General features: G+C 43.2%; 1 protein-coding gene across 1 annotated transcript in view; it reads right to left on the bottom strand.

Annotated features, from left to right (window-relative positions):
- Positions 1-3375: 3375 nt before the first annotated feature.
- Dnah3 (dynein, axonemal, heavy chain 3) overlaps positions 3376-15816 on the bottom strand; it is a 152531-nt gene continuing 140090 nt past the window's right edge. Inside the window, exons 58-64 of the mRNA XM_013504828.1 lie at positions 14820-14936; positions 11374-11528; positions 10512-10679; positions 8730-8872; positions 5666-5870; positions 4803-4940; positions 3376-3778 (exon numbers count right to left, since the gene is read on the bottom strand). Coding sequence (XP_013360282.1) covers positions 3425-3778; positions 4803-4940; positions 5666-5870; positions 8730-8872; positions 10512-10679; positions 11374-11528; positions 14820-14936 — 1280 coding nt within the window. The 3' untranslated portion in view covers positions 3376-3424. The remainder of the gene's footprint in view (positions 3779-4802; positions 4941-5665; positions 5871-8729; positions 8873-10511; positions 10680-11373; positions 11529-14819; positions 14937-15816) is intronic.

Consider the following 15816-nt stretch of genomic DNA (forward strand, 5'->3'; position numbering starts at 1 on the left):
TTTTGGTCTCTGTGTTCTTTTTCAATTGAGCTTTTGACCTCCAGAAGCAGCAAAGGGAAGCTGCCTGTGTGAGCAGGAGCAGATTTTATTATACTCAAGGTAAGTATTGTGGGGTTTGGGGAAGACTTGGAGAAAAAAATGCTATTGTATCAGTGGAGTCATAGCATGTACATATTTAATGCAAATGCAGCTATAGGTCTTTGGTGAAGACAGAAAAAAGTAAATGTGCTGGCAGGTTTGTTGGCCACTCAGTGAGCATTTATTCCAGCTTAGCTTGAATAGGGAGATAGGAATCTGCCATTCCTTATGGTCATTCTCCTTCCAGCAGTCTCACCACAGAAGCATCTCCATGCCCGGAGGTGATTCTGCTATTTAAAGTATTGTCCATGCAATGTAGGTTCTGTGAACTCAAGCCAACCCCTTCATCTGGTCAGCCAGTGAGGTAGTGATTTATTCCTGTAGTGGAGGAAAAACTGGCTGGGCTGAACCAAGTGGGACATAGCTTGCCCATCTCCATGACAGTCCCTTCCTGAGTGACTCAAGGTGATTTTATTTTTTTGTTTTGGTTTGGTTTTTTTTCCAGTACCGGGAATCGGATCCATGACCTCGCGCTTGCCAGGCAGGCGCTGCGCCGCTGAGCTAAATCCCCAGCCCCGCAAGGTGATTTTAATGTGCAATTTTTGCCTTGCTCTACTGAATGTAGAAAGCACCCTTCTCACCTAGCCTTCTCCATGATTGAAGTCCATTTAATTTCCAGGCAACTTTTGAGTATCTTCTGTGTGCCAGGGATCTTACCTAAATACAATGTTATGTGTCTGGCCTCCTTTGCGAAGATGCATATAGTGTTACACAATAACATTGTCAATTTACTGTCAAACCTTCTTTATAATCTGTTTTATTTTTAATAGTATTTCCCCTCTATTTTCTCTCATGGACAATAAAACCCCCAAGTTCAGTCATTTAAGGTAGAATCTACCTTCTCTAAATCCGCTCCTTCAACTGAAGTCTTGCATCACTGAGAAGGACTGGACAGTAACTGTTTAGTCAACAGCTGTATTTTTTACAGCAAGGACTGGCTTGGTGACCAGGTTTTTCTGATGTCTGCTGAGCCATTTTATAGATGGGGCCTGCTGCTTCTCTCAGCTGATCTCTGACCATCTCTGCCCCAGGACTCCAGCCTGTAACTCATCACAGTCTCTGAAGAGCATATTGCTTTTTCCCAATAGGAGCTTTTTATTTTTTTAACCACATTGGCCACAGTTGAATATGACCTCAAATTTAGGACAATCTTTGTTTCCAGAGTGGAGGAAATTTTTTAAATTACAAAAATGTAATTCATCATACAGAAACATTCTGTCTCTTGACCCCTGAGAAATGACTCGGCTGCTGTCTCCCTTAAGTTTTTCACTGCTGAAGCTGGAATTAGATGACTAGAATTAAAAATTCAAGTGCTCTTTTAGCAACCCTCTTTCTTCCAGCTCTTTTACAGCTTACAGTGTGACTTACCAGTCCAAAATGAGGGGCTGTGGGACCCTGACCATCTTTTCCTCCTACATGACTTTTCATCTTATTTGAAATGAAACAGCAGCCCCAGCTATCTGTTCATTCTTTCTCCCCATCCCTCTAGATAAATTTACCCCCATCTTTTTTTTTGTTTGTTTGAGACAGGGTCTTGCTGTGTAGTTCAGGCCAGCCTTGAACTCACTATATAGCCCAGGCTGGCCCTGAACTCATGGACATCCTCCTGCCTCAACCTTGCAAGTGCTGGGATTACAGGTGTGCAACCACCATGGCTGGTTCAGTTGTTTCTTTCTTGAAAAATACCTACTGAACTACTTTAAGTTATAGATTTGTTCCTCCTCACTGTCTTTATTGCCTTGTTTCAAGGTTCAGATAATTTCCTTACACTTTAGTGTCACTTGGGTGATTTGCTGATCTCAGAATTCAGAGTCTTCAAACAAAATTTGGTTCATGCCTTTAAAAAGTCATACTGAAGTTTCCAGGTTTACTTGGTTCTCAAAAGCTCCCCACATTCAGGAAAAACAAAAGATACCAAGCCAGGACATTTGTTCTGGTGAAGAGGAGGAGAAGTGAGGCTAGACACATGAAGACAAACAGCCTTATGTCTGGTCACTGTGTAGGGACCAATGAAGCACCCTAAGAGAAGCTACTTAGCACCAAAGAGCTACATAAGTGAGTAAGTGAAGATTATTTGTTTATTTGTTTGTTCGAGACGGTCTCACTATGTAGGGCAGGCTGGCCTTGACCTCATGGTGATACTCCTGCCTCAGCCTCTCAAGTGCTAGGATTACAGGCATGTGCCACCACGCCCAGCAGTAACTGAAGATTATATCAAGAATTTGATTCTTATCTCCCTCAGGAGCCTTCCAGGTGGCCCTGGGGAGAAATGAGTAATTGTAATTTCTTGAACATAATCATGAAGTTGGAGATACCCCTCTTCTCCAGAAGCCTACATCAAAATCAAAACATGAGGAAGTAAAAAATGCAAGGAGCAAGAGCCAGATACATTTGGGCTTCAGACCTGGCTCTACAAATGTGAAAAAATATTCAATGATTTTAGGCAAGTTACTTAATTTCCCTGAACCTCCAGACGGAGAGACAAGCAAGATCTTTGAAGGCCTAGATTTAAACCCTGGTACACAATGGGCCTGCAATGAATTTAGTTCTTTCATCTTGCCTTCCTGAAGCTTTAGCAGTAGTGTGGGCTAATAGAAAAGCAATTGGGTCCCAGTTCTACCCTAACTAGCTAGAACTCTGCATCTGTAAAATGGAGATAATACCTCCCACTTAAGACTGTTGTAAGATGTATACCTCAAGAGCCTTAAAAGTATCTCAAGACCCTCTCAACCTCTGAGGAGCCTTGAAGATTGCCCATGTAGGCAAAGAAGTGATTGAAATTGTGACAGTTGCAGCAAAATAATAGATAAAAAGCAAAACAAAACCCACAAGGGCTGGCTGTGGTGGTGCACACCTATATTCCTGAACTCTGGGAGGCTGAAGCAGGAGGATTGCAAATTAGACCCTGGCGTGTGCAATTTAGCAAGACTTTCAAAAAGAAGAGAAGGGGGGCTAATGATGTAGCTCAGTGTGAAGGCCCCAGGTTCAATCTCTAGGTTCAATCCCAATACTTACAAGGAAGTGTGAATCCCACTGGCTGTGTTCAAATTTTACTTCAGTAGCTATCTGATTTACTTATCTGTATCACATTTCTGCATCATAAAAATGAGGATAATAATAATAATAACCAGCTTTATAGGACTGCTGTGAAATACTTGGCTCATGGCAGTTGCTCTGATAATATAATATTGACAGCATCATCGTGATGTTATGTGACTCAAGAAAGGAAGGCGAGGCTGAGTGAAGAATGAAATGCTGTTTACTTTCTGTTTTGAGGCAGATACCATCAATTGTCCAGTTGGCACAGGGAGGCCACGCCTCGGTTTATCCAGTGCTTCTGGGGCCTGTCTGTCGGAAGCTCGATGGAGAGAACATAGTTGGTAGAGTGGCCTGTGGTGGAGAGGACACCCCTGCGGGCACTTGTTTTGTAGACTGGACACATGTAGATGTTCTGATGCAGAAACAGTGCACTCTCCCCAGGTTTCAGCCAAATGATGGGCAGTGAGTCATAGAGAATTTTGGGGAGAGATTCGCCAATCTGCTTCATTTTCCTGTCCCAACGGGCACCTTCTAGGAAGAGTCCTTTTATATAGGCCCCATCTTCTGGGTTTCTCTCCATGGCTGTTTCTTGTGTGGTTACCTGCAAGAGTAGAAAACTGTGAGTTCCATAACCTGCCGTCTTCCTATCCAAGGCAGCAGTTAGAACCACCTGGACTCAACATCTGCTTCTGCTGGGGTGCATCTCAGAGGACAGGGCAACTTCTGTGGCAGTACTTCTGCCTGCTGCACGTGAGCCGGGTCTGATTCCTAGCTGGCTTCTGCCCTTATACGTGGGGGACACAGACTACACTAAAGTAGGAGTTAGGAGGCCATATTAACTATAGCTGAGTGACTCTGTACATCCCTTGCAATTTTGGACCTGAATCTAAGAGGTGAGAAATTAAATTCTAATTCAGAGGCAGGCTGGCAAAACAGTTTTGGAGGTAGCAAGAATAAATATTTGATTTGACAGTTTTTGTCAATTTTGTAGTGTAAAACTTCTACCATCGTTGATTTCAGGCTATCAACTAAGAACTAGCTCACAAAACTCATGGAAAAGTAAAAACTGGCTCCAGTGAGTTCTTGTGAGTGTGCTGTAGCATACCACTTGTTAGATGGAGAAGTGGTAAACTCACATTCCTTTCAGGTAAGTGCAGAAAGTGGTCTAGGATAGTAGTGAATGTGTGTGTGTTGGGGGGTACAGATGGCACAAGCTCCATTTAATACCAATCTAGTTCTGTTTTTGTGCTGTTGTTGTTGCTGTTGTTACTGAATGGAATGTTTTCCCCACTACTAAGGTCTACCTAAGGGCAGTAACAGTCTTCCCAGTGAGGACTCCACCATGTTGTATAGTCAGCATTGGAGGGTGCTTTCCTTTTTCTAGTTATGATGGTGGCAGAATTCTCCTTTGAATTGATTCCTTTTTATATATACAGAGACAAATGCTTAGAGTGCTCTGATATGTAGAGAATAGTTTTCGGAGCTACTCATGTTAAATACTTAATATGTAGCATCTTAGAAGCGTTTGGACCTTAACATACTCAAATCTTTGGACTTAAAAGGACGTAGGCAATACTGCTTTCTCTGATTGGTCCTTTGAGCTGTTTTAACCCAAAGCATCCTACCTCAAACTCAAATCCGATGTGGTCAATGGGGATGGTATATTTCCGGGCATAATTCTGAGAGACACCAGTCAAAAAAGACTGTGTGAAGTAAAATCCAGAGATCCAAAAGACCACAGGGGGCCCCTTGTCAATCCATTCCTGCAGAGCCATAAAAATCAAAATTCAAAATGAACAACACATCAAAGATAGTTCAAAGGCAGATAATATAAATGAGTCCCACAAATAAATATTCTATTTCTCATTTTTTTGGTTTAACTTACATTTTCCCACTTTCAAAATGAAAGTATAAAGAAATGTATCTCTACTTTAAAAGAAGCACAGGTGCAAGGTGGTTTTGGGAACATAGTAGAGAGTAATGGCGACTGTAGCTGAGGAGAATATGTCTCATGTCTAAACTGAACAAACAGCCACTCATCTCCTGAAATAGTTGCAATTTCCAAATGCAGGCACGTTGTGTCAAGGCTTCTAGTTGTGTTTTTCAGGAAAACATCTGCTGTTTTGTTTTGAGTGCTGGGGATTATACTCAGAGTTTCATACATGCCAGGCACAATTCTACCACAGGGTTATATCCCCAACCCCTACATCTGTATTTTTATACATAAAAGTCCAATGTTTACATATTAGATGAAAAATTTTTAAATTACCAGGCAGCCGAACAAAGTATATCCATTGGCTAACTCTGTCCCATGTTCATGACTTATTCTAGTTCCCACTTTTGTCTCTGTAGACTAGTCTTTCCAAGACCTTTCAAACATCCCTTTCCCATCCCCAGCCCTGGAAAGACCATTTCAAGGTGCTCAATCCGTTTTCTACCATGGCTGCTGGCCCTCCTACCCTGCTCAGGGACCCTGACTCCCAGGTACCTGGAAGAAAGCCAGGCGGGCCAGCAGGTCAGCCACGTAGCCACCCAGTGGCTTCAGGGATGGGTAGGACTTGGCTGCCCACATGTCTGGCACTTTACCCACGAGCATGCTGTTGAAGACTTCCTCCAGCTCCGAGGACATCAGGACCTGCCCTTTGATAGCTCGGCCAAGATTGATAAGGCTACTGCGAACCACTTTGGTCAGCCTGCAAGGTAAAGGGAGCTGGCTAAACCTGGCTTTCCAGTGGCCCCATTCTATCCAAATGCACTGACTCCAGATCTCCTTTTATCTTGGTTCCTTTTAAAGGGTCAATGAATACATGATCATTAATTGAGAAATAATTACCAATTACATCACCACCCAAAGATAACTTTGCTGTCTAACTTTCCAGATTTGTTTCTATGTAAAAACAAGTCATTTTTAATAGGGTCATCCTATATTTTTGTGATGTTTTAATCCAAATAGGAAAATCATTCCAATTCAATAAATAAGAGACCTAAATTACCCTTTTAATGACTGCAAAATGCTCCATTTTATTTAACCCTTGCTGAAACATTATTTCTAAATTTTTTTAAATTTTAAATAGAAAAAAGTAAAAATAACAGTATAACAGTTTCAAAACAGACTAGTAGGAGAGCAACAATAATCAGCACATTGCATATTGCTATATTCACAGTAGTTGTTCAGAGTACAAAATACAGGCATGAAACACTGTCCAAAAAAATACTAGCACAAAACTTTCCCCTCAATGAACCAAGAGAAACCAGCTGTATTTTAACTATCTTGTGTGTTTATATATATATATTTTTTTTTTTTTTCCCTTTTCCCTTCTTTCCTTTCCCCTTTCTCCCATCACACTTTTTCTTTTCTTTTGAACAGTTTCTTCCCTATTCACAATATCTATTGCACATTTTGGATCTTATTTACTCACTCAGTTTCTCACACTAGTGAAACAATACTATGTTTTCACATATGGGTCTGATTTATTTCATTTGTGAGTATGGTCTGTAGTTGCATCCATTTACCTATAAAAGTCTCCCATTTATCCTTCTTTATGGCTGAGTAGTACTCCATTATATAAAAAAATACATCATTTTTGTCCATTCCTCGGTTGATGGGCATTTGGGTTGTTTTCAAGATTTAGCTATTACAAATTGTGCTGCTATAAACATGGGTGCACATATATTGCTGTGGTATGATTTTTTAATTCTTCTGGGAATTCTCCAGAGAGAATTCATCTGAGGATAGCAAGGAATCTGCTACCAGTGCTGTCATGTTCCATGAATCCCAACCCAGTGGATCAGAGAATGATCAAATGCAGAAAAGCACTGCTGAACACTCCCATCGGGAGGACTGTAAGGTTCAGATACTTGATGCACATGCTCACTGAGGAGCCAAGGAGCAGAACTCTCATGGAGGAATCATACCACAGGTCTCCGTTATACCTACAGACATACTTCTAGTCTTATAACTATGAACCTTGCCATTGTCAAGGCTGTAGTGCTCAAAAGAAGGAGCACAGGCTCCAGAAGACACAATAGTGGTCGTGACTGCAAATTGAAAATGGAACTGTTATTTAATCACTAGACTTCCTGTGTCACTGAACTGAATGAACAAAAACAGGTAATGGGAAAGACATGGAGTAAAGAAATGGTGAAGGTGAAGATTGCTATTACCCTGTCCCCTCCCCATATTCGATGGCCAGTGGTGAAGACTAGTAAAGGCTCTTGTGACCGCCAAGGAGGGGCTCCAGTGGCTATAAAGGAGGGTGTGTAGTGACAGGAGGAAAGTTGTGAGGATTGGTATCTGAATGGATGAGTGAGGCCTATAGCCCATCGTGCCAAGGCATCTGATTCACAGCAGAAGTGGCCTCGTTTTGTCTCCCATGTGGCCAACTGCCTATTGACTTTAGAGACTAACCCTGAGACTACAGAAGCAGAGAAGTTTTCAGATGACAGTTCTCCAGCTCGTCCTCCAGAGCAAGTCCCTAGAAGTGAACAATGACCCAATGAAGAGAGCAGCACAGTATCTGGAAGAACAAGAACCTTAGATTTGGAGGCAGGAGTGATGAGTTTTAAGCCTACTTGACACTTAGTCACTTGAGATTTGCATCAGACCACTGTCGTTTTTGGGCTTCAATTTCCTCATCTGACCTGCACAGTCTGATAACTCTGTTGTGACTATTTAGAAACCAAATCAAGGTGATCTCACTGAGTTTTATGTTGTCACAACTGGAGAAGTGAGAAGGGATGAGAATAGAAGGACATGAGACTCTGTGGCCAGCCCATAATACCCCACACCTCTATGGAAAAAACAATGGATGAACTTTTCCTGCCATTTGCTACATTTACCCTGATTTACTTATTAGCAAAGTTTTTGTTTGTTTTCCGGTACCAGGGATCAAACTCAGGACCTTGCACTTGCCAGGCAGGCACTTATGCCACTGAGCTATATCCCCAGCCCTTACCCTGATTTACTTACTGATTAAGTACATGAACTCTGGAATCAGACAACCTGGGTTCAAACTCAGTTCTACCACTGAATAACTATGTGACCTTTGGCAAACTACTTTACCCTTTCGAAGCCCAGTATTGTATTACAATGGCCAGTGGCAAAGACTAGTAAAAGTCCCTGCAACTACCATGGAGGGACTCCAGCAGCCTTAGGGGAGACTGAGTAGGTTAGGAATAACACTATTAGGTCTGATGTCTGATTAAATGAATGAAGACTACAGCTCATCACTCCAGAATGAGTTTTCTCATCTGTACAATGATGGTAGAGAGATTAGTAACTACATATTTCAAAAGACTATGCATGATTTGAAAGAGAACTGTACACAGTGAAACCATATCTAGCACTAAAGGCTCAATAAAAGTAGTTCTGATATTTTTTCTTTTAACTGTACATGTAGCATGAATAAATGAGAGAAAATGAATAAAAGGTGTCATTTAATCCTGGGCCAACACATGCTGGGCATAAGCCTATGTATAGCTATGTATAGCTCTCCCTAAGGGTGGAGCGGATGTTCCAGCTCCCAGTATCCAAGTAAGATCATCTGGCCTACCTGTTGAATCTGATGAGCTCCTGCCTTAAGACAGTGTTCATGGACTCCTCATAGACCACAGGGTACAATTTCATGATCTGTTCCAGGTCAAAGTCTTTGGGAAGCTTGGAGAGTACATCCTGAGCCAGATCCTCAACAATTTCCTTTGTGCAGAAAATAGGTAAATTAGAAACAAGACCTATCGGCTGTGGCATTATCTGCGTAGACCTCAAGTAGTGAACATCTGTCGTTTTAAACACTGTATCAACCTCCCTGGGAGCTCTCCTGTGGAAGCCAATTTTGCCCCCAAGGAAAATGAGGGCAAGCATTACCCTACCAGTGTTAGGTTGGAGAGGACATCACTCCTTAGTCCCCAAATTAAAATGCTAAGCAATGAGAGTCCTGCCTTCACACCTGGGGCCAGGCAGAGAATTCCTGCTCAACCAAGTGGCAAAAACAATTTCCTATCTTAAGGTCACCTCTAGGTGAGAATCTCTCACAACTGTCACAGCCAGCTTCTTACAACCAGCTCCCGGTATCGATGAAACACTTTCTCAGTCTCTGTCTTCCAGTGCCACTTGGGAAGACAGAAAGTCATTCTCAGAACTGAACAAAAAAAGTCCTTGGGCTTAGCCAAGCAGGAAAGAGGACAGGCCCAGAGTACCAAAGATGAGTAGAGGCTGGATGTGAGAAAGCCAGACAGCTCTGCCACTCTACAGGTGTGAGGGCATGAAACACACTTCTTTTCTTCTTCCTACTATAGGGAATTTCCACCCCTCTATTGGGATACACCAACCAGGTTGATTTACCAAGTAACACTTACGGCGCTGTAAGCCCAATCAAGAAATCCAATAAACAAGACTTACATTGGAGAGGGGCAGAACATGAGGCAACTTGGCAGGTGGAGAGGGAAAAAGAGCAGGGTGGGAGAGAAAGAGGGTGGAGGAAGCAGGCAAAGAGATGTGGTTCTGGGTCTGGTTCTGCCTCTGATATGAAGGATTTGAAGCCAATTACTTCCTCTCCCGGGGTGCATTTCCCTTCTCTTTATAAACTGAGCAGTGTAGACCGGGTCAGGGCTTCACAGAGTGTGCACGGGGACCGCTAGAGTACCCAGAGTGATTTTCTAGGTGTTTCCAGGACACAAAATAAATAATATTGAATTACATGATGAAAAATATTATTCTTTTCAAATTTGATCATCTTCCTCTTTTGATTCCTCTCCAGTAGAGAGTCTCAGATTGGTACTAATGTAACAGTCCTTTAACTCTTACTGATCTTCCTTTTTTTTTTTTTTTTAAACAAGATTCAGGAGGCCTGAGGCCCAGGGCTTTGCCCAGCAACACCATCAGGGGAGAAGTTAGCTAATGTTAAGTTTCCCTCCCTCCTTCCCTCCCTCCTGATCTGTCTTCTTTCCTTTTCTCCCTCCTTCTTTCTGTACCTATCATGACTTTATTGGCTTTCCATTTATAATTCTGATATACAGTTTTAAAAAATGTTTAAGCAAAATAGTTTTAAAATATTACATAACGAGTAATATGTGGATATACTATGATACATACTGTGTGGATATACAAAATATCATGAAAGTTGTACAGAAATAGTTGACATTTTGGAAACCCCAGGTTTCTTTCAGCTGTGTATTTAAGGCCTCTCAGCAGTAAGACCAGAGCACCTATCCCCCTCCCCTGGTTGTGCCAGGCCTCCACTTTTCTGACTTATTGGTCATCACACACAGTTGTATGCCCACTAGATGGAAGACTTCCCAGGAAACTGAATTATGTTTTCTCCTCCAAGGCCGTTTACCTGAGATGACTTGCCACCCCCTCCTGACTGTCTAGGGAGGGTCAACAGCACCCCTTGGAAGAGCTGGTTGGTTTCCTGGTTGTCCTTGGTGATGTCAGCATTCTCATGGAGACCGAATACTTCTGGGTGGGCTGTGATGGGCAGGGTCCTGAGATACTCGATGTAGGACTGGAAAGGAAACCTTCAGTTGACATAAATTTAGGGTCTCCGGGGTCAAACACGGATGCTTAGGGTTTGGCTGGGTCCAGCTCGAACAAGAACCACCCTGTATCAGTTGTACTGCCCGCCCCAGTCTGTGTGAACACACCCAAGCACTCCATACATAGTTTTCTGAAGAGTGTGAAAGCAGTGGAGACAGCTCCCTCCCACAACTCTTCCTCTCTGTTCCCCTAAGAGTCTTGGCTTTGGAGTTAGATGGAACTGGGTTTGGATCCCAGCTCTTTCCCTAGCCAACAGTGGAATCCTGAGCTAGTCACCTGAAACCCCAGTTTCCTTATCTGTAAATGGGAAGACAAGTGAGGTCATAAAGCAATAAGACTTTGGCATGTAACAGGTAATACAAGTAGCAATTATCAGCCTGTTTACTACCAAGGCTTCATCTTTGCCATCTTTACTTCTCCCTTTCCAACTACCCAGATGAGTCCCATATTTTGAAACTCTTTGTCTAGTAAATACCTAGCATTCATTACACAGGAAATAAAATCCCCCGAAGGCCTTTTGGAATGTTGGAAACAGTGTGGGTCCTATAGACCCAAATAAGGAAGCCCAAGGCTATCTCTGGGCTCTCTTTAGACACCCTGCATCTCCTACCTACATGGAGACTTCTGAGGCCCTCTGGGGACAGAAGCAGGCCATGCGTTACCTGGTAGGAGCCATAGGGAGGGATGTAGTAAGTCTCTCCAGGAGCAAGATAGTAATGGTCCTGCTCGATTTCCTTGCAGTAGAATGTGGACAGAAGAGACAGTAGGAGACGCCGGTCTTTGTCATCTGTCACTCTGCCTCCATAATTACATTCTCCTGGAGAACCGACAGGAAAAGAGTTGAGAAGGAAAAGTCATGAATCTGGTTATTAACCTGAAGCGGGATTCTTCCAGCAGAAGAGCCCTGTGGAACAGGGGATGGCCCAAGGACACAGTGTTACTGATGCCATATTCAGCTTGAGATGAGATGGTCTTTCGATATTATGTTTGCTACAAAACTAATAACTGCTCTCCATATTCAAAATTAGAAAAGAGAAAACAACAAAGAAAAACAATAAATCAGTAAGAATTCCATCAAAGATGACTGTTGTTATTTAGGCAGCTTCCAGACACTTTGCCTCTGCGTATGTGCGTACATGTATGTGAAAGGCATTACAAAGCTGTGTTTGGGGCAAGGACTTTGGACTAACACAATCCCAAGTTCCAGTTTCAGCTCTGCCACTTAGCATTTTCTCATTGATCAAAAAGGAGAAATAACGGCAGTGCCCAGCTTACAGTGCTGTGGTTTAGACAAATCAACACAGTATGTGTAAAGTATTTAGTATGGTTTGCCTGTAAAAAGCATTCATTTAACTACAGCTGTGACAAATACATGTCCTTTAGAAAGAAGAGATACTCCTGTACGTAGTTTTAAGATACCAGTTCCTCCATCCCCACTGCACACCCTCAGCGTTTTCTGGGGGCTGGACGTCTACACTCAGATTTCTATAAAAAGAATTAGGTAATTCTTTGGAGGGGACATAAACCCCAGTGCACCATCACCGAGGGATGCATTTTCTAACTGGTCCGGATTCCATAATGTTGAAATAGATGGCTGTCACCTGACAGTTGGTAGTTGAGGTTAACGGATTAGGTCTTTAAGGAGACGTGTGTGTGTGCGTGTGCGTGTGTTTGTGTGTATACAGTGGTGGGCTTACTCCCAAATTTAACCATTTCAGAGAAAGGCAGGTTATAGACAGGAAAAAGAAGTAAGAATCACAACTGAGGCACAAGAGGCCTCAGTTTCTCTCAGTCCTGACTTAGTGGGGTCTTCATATCTTGGAGCGGGATCCTGGATGGCTAGTTAAGGGAACAGAGGAAGCTCAGACTGAGTAATGTGAGTCCACAGAAGCCACTTGACTTTGAGCCAACGTATCTGTATTTCTGAAGCTCTGTCTGTAGACATCTCCAAGCCTTTAGCAAAGTGCATTTTGAATATTACGGCTTCTATCAGTGCTAAGGAGGTTTATGACAGCACCTGAACTGCAGTATTATAGAAAGAGTGGTTTTGCCCCACTGAAATCAGTGTGGCAGGAATAAGGGGCATCCAGAGTCATGACACAAGGTCCTACTGCCACTGCCTCGTCAGTGAGCTTTCCCTCAGGGAACACCCTTTCAGCTCTGGGTTTCGTGTCTAAGAAGGAAATTTCATTTCTTTATAGCTACCTATATGTTCACATTTTAGCAAGAGCACAGGTTCCTGGAGGAGCCAAGATATGCCTTAGACCCCTGCTGCAGGGCTGGGTACTGGATTAAGAAGGACTGACTTTGGGGGCTGGGGATTTAGCTCAGTGGCATAGCACCTGCCAGGCAAGTGCAAGGTTGTGGGTTCGGTTCCTGGTACCGGAAGAAAAAAAAAAAATTGTAAGAATGACTGACTTTGGTCATCTAACCTGACAACCTCTCTGTGCATGTGATCTGTCTCTTCAGTGAGTCTTCATAGAATATTCTAAATATCACCTATATCTAATTTTTCCTTGCTTCCAGGCATATAGGATGATTACTCTCCTCTAGGTCCCTTCGAGGGTGTGGGGCCAAGTGACACGTTCTTGCACGTTCAGTTGCTGGTACGAGCTCTTCAGTGATCACATAACTTGTCTGTGAGATGGTGGCAATAAAGTTGGCGGAGCCTTTACTAAATGCATGCCCAGTAATTCCAGTTAATAGAGACCCCTGTTGATTCACTGGACATGGAGAGTGGGAGAGAGATGGACGGTGATGTCTTTCACTCTTGAGATCGGGGACTCTCCTCAGCCTAACTCACTGTCATGGTGGGCACACTGGAAAAGGGCTGTCCTGCAGCTGGCTGGTACAAGCAGGGCAGGTTGCCTGTGGCCTGTAGGCAGTCTTCACCCAAGACCACATTCCCGGGCTCATGACGCACCCACTCGGTGGTCTGAAGAGGAGCCCTGTTGCATGACAGAGAATGATGGGGAAATGGCCTTCTCCACTAAAGCAATTCTTTCTCCACAGTAGGATCCACTGGACTTGTGCTGTGTGAGTCACTTGGGGTTTTGTTCTGACTGTACCGAGTTAAAGCCAGTGTGGCCGTCTGCCGTGGGATGTCACCACCTCATGCAGGTTTCCCAGCATCGCTGACTTTGGGACTGGGTAGCTTTATGCTGTGTGGGGCTGTCTTGTGCACTACGGAAGTTTAGTGGCACCTCTGGCCTCCACCCTTAGATGATGGTCGTGTTCTCCTCTTCAGTTCTAAAAGCCAAAAATATCTCCAGACATTGCCAGACATGCCTAGCACACAGCTCAGACCACTGCTGTAAGGCCTCAGTCTCCTCAGCTGCAGTTCGCAAGATGGCTAAACTCGTCCTTTGCATACAGCATGCATCACTGCGGGGGAAACGGCCTAGGCAGACCCTTTAATGTCAGGGACTGATGAGGGAATTCGTGTGTGATCTTAAAGGCTTTCTGCTGAGCTGCACTTCGACTTCAGGTCAGGTATTTCATTCATTTAACACGTTTCTTGTATCTCTCTATTTTAACTCCTGGGTTGGACTGTACTGTGTACTCCTTGAGGGCAGGAACCAAGATTATACATCTGAACTCTCCCGTATTATTTGCTAGTATATACTCAGTGACTAGTAAAAAGTTGCTGATGAATTATTTTAATACAAAACATTTAAGATCCCTCTTTTTGGAAGTCTCTCCTCCTTCCTTCTTACCATCTACTCCCCTTTCTTTGTCCACTGGTAAAACTCCTACTCACCCCTCAAAACCCATCTGTCAAACTTAAGAAAATTTTCTATAACCATCTCCTCTCTGTCCTCAGATTTAATTTTTGTGTTGCCTTTCTACTTTATAAATGTTTCTGTTACTGAACTAATCACTGTATTGTCATTTATTCATTTATATTTTTCTACATTTATAGACTGGGAGCAATTTGACTGTAGGTAATATACCTAAATTTTCATTGTTTTTGTTTTTTACTGTATCCAACATGATGACCAATATTAGTATAAGGTCAATGAATGAATGAATAAGTAAGTGAACAGAGGCAGGAACAAAAGAGAAGGAGGGTGGAGGGTTACTGCAGCAGAGCTCCTCCCATCGATACCTGTCAGGTAGGTCAGAGCTTCAAATGGCACCTCCTTGTAGTCATTGAGAAACATCTGGATCTGCCGCATACTAATCCTTAGGTCAGACTCATTGAATTCATAAGGAATATTCCAACCTGCAAGAGGCAGAGAAGAATTAGAGGCCTCAGTGCTGAGAGCTCTTAATTTCCACTCAGAGAATGAGCTGGTAGAGTTAAGCATCATTACGGATCAAGAGCCTCCTTCAGCCTATGAATAAAGAGCACCAGGCCGACGATTAACCTTGACATTTACTGCCAACATGGGAGCCATTCTGCCCAAGAAAACATCCATCCTAAAATCAGTTTCCTTATGGGTCTCCCTATCTGTTAGGGAAGATGTTAGCATTCTGGGATTTATGGAATGGGAATTATTCAGCCTGCCTGGAATACTGTGGTAAGACACAGAGTTCCAAAAATAACCCTACAGCATAGCTGAGAGCAGTGGCTAAGATTGGACAACAGGATGAAGCTGGTTTTAAGAATTCCCTTCTTTGTCCTCATGGGAGAATTGGATGGCCACTTCCACTTTCAAGTTAATGACAAATGCCCACGAGGGCTGGAGAACAACGTAAAAATACGTGCCCTGGGCCTAGAGTAAGACAGCAGGGGAGGCTGTAGGTAACAGACAAGTTTAACTTCCTCCTAAACATTCATATGCAATTTAAAATATAACAAAATAATACATTCATGCATTGGTAAACGAAACACAACAGGGTAGTTGATTGCGAGCCAAACTGCTGCATGGATTTCTACAGATCTGGCATGGATAAGAGACTGGTAGTAGGAGAAGAAGTAGTAATATATGAAATCCAGATGCAGAGGGGCTGGCCCCCTCCCACTGCCCTCTGTGCAAGATTCATGATGTCTGGGGAGCTAACTAGGGCTGGCTAGTGTGCAGAGGTAGAAGGAAAGGGAACAGGTGCTCAGAGAAAATCACCATGAGGATAATGATCCCCTTGTGTCACCCATAAAGACT

Source organism: Chinchilla lanigera, unplaced genomic scaffold (genome assembly GCF_000276665.1).
Source record: "Chinchilla lanigera isolate Chin_1 unplaced genomic scaffold, ChiLan1.0 scaffold00092, whole genome shotgun sequence".
NCBI lineage: Eukaryota > Metazoa > Chordata > Mammalia > Rodentia > Chinchillidae > Chinchilla > Chinchilla lanigera.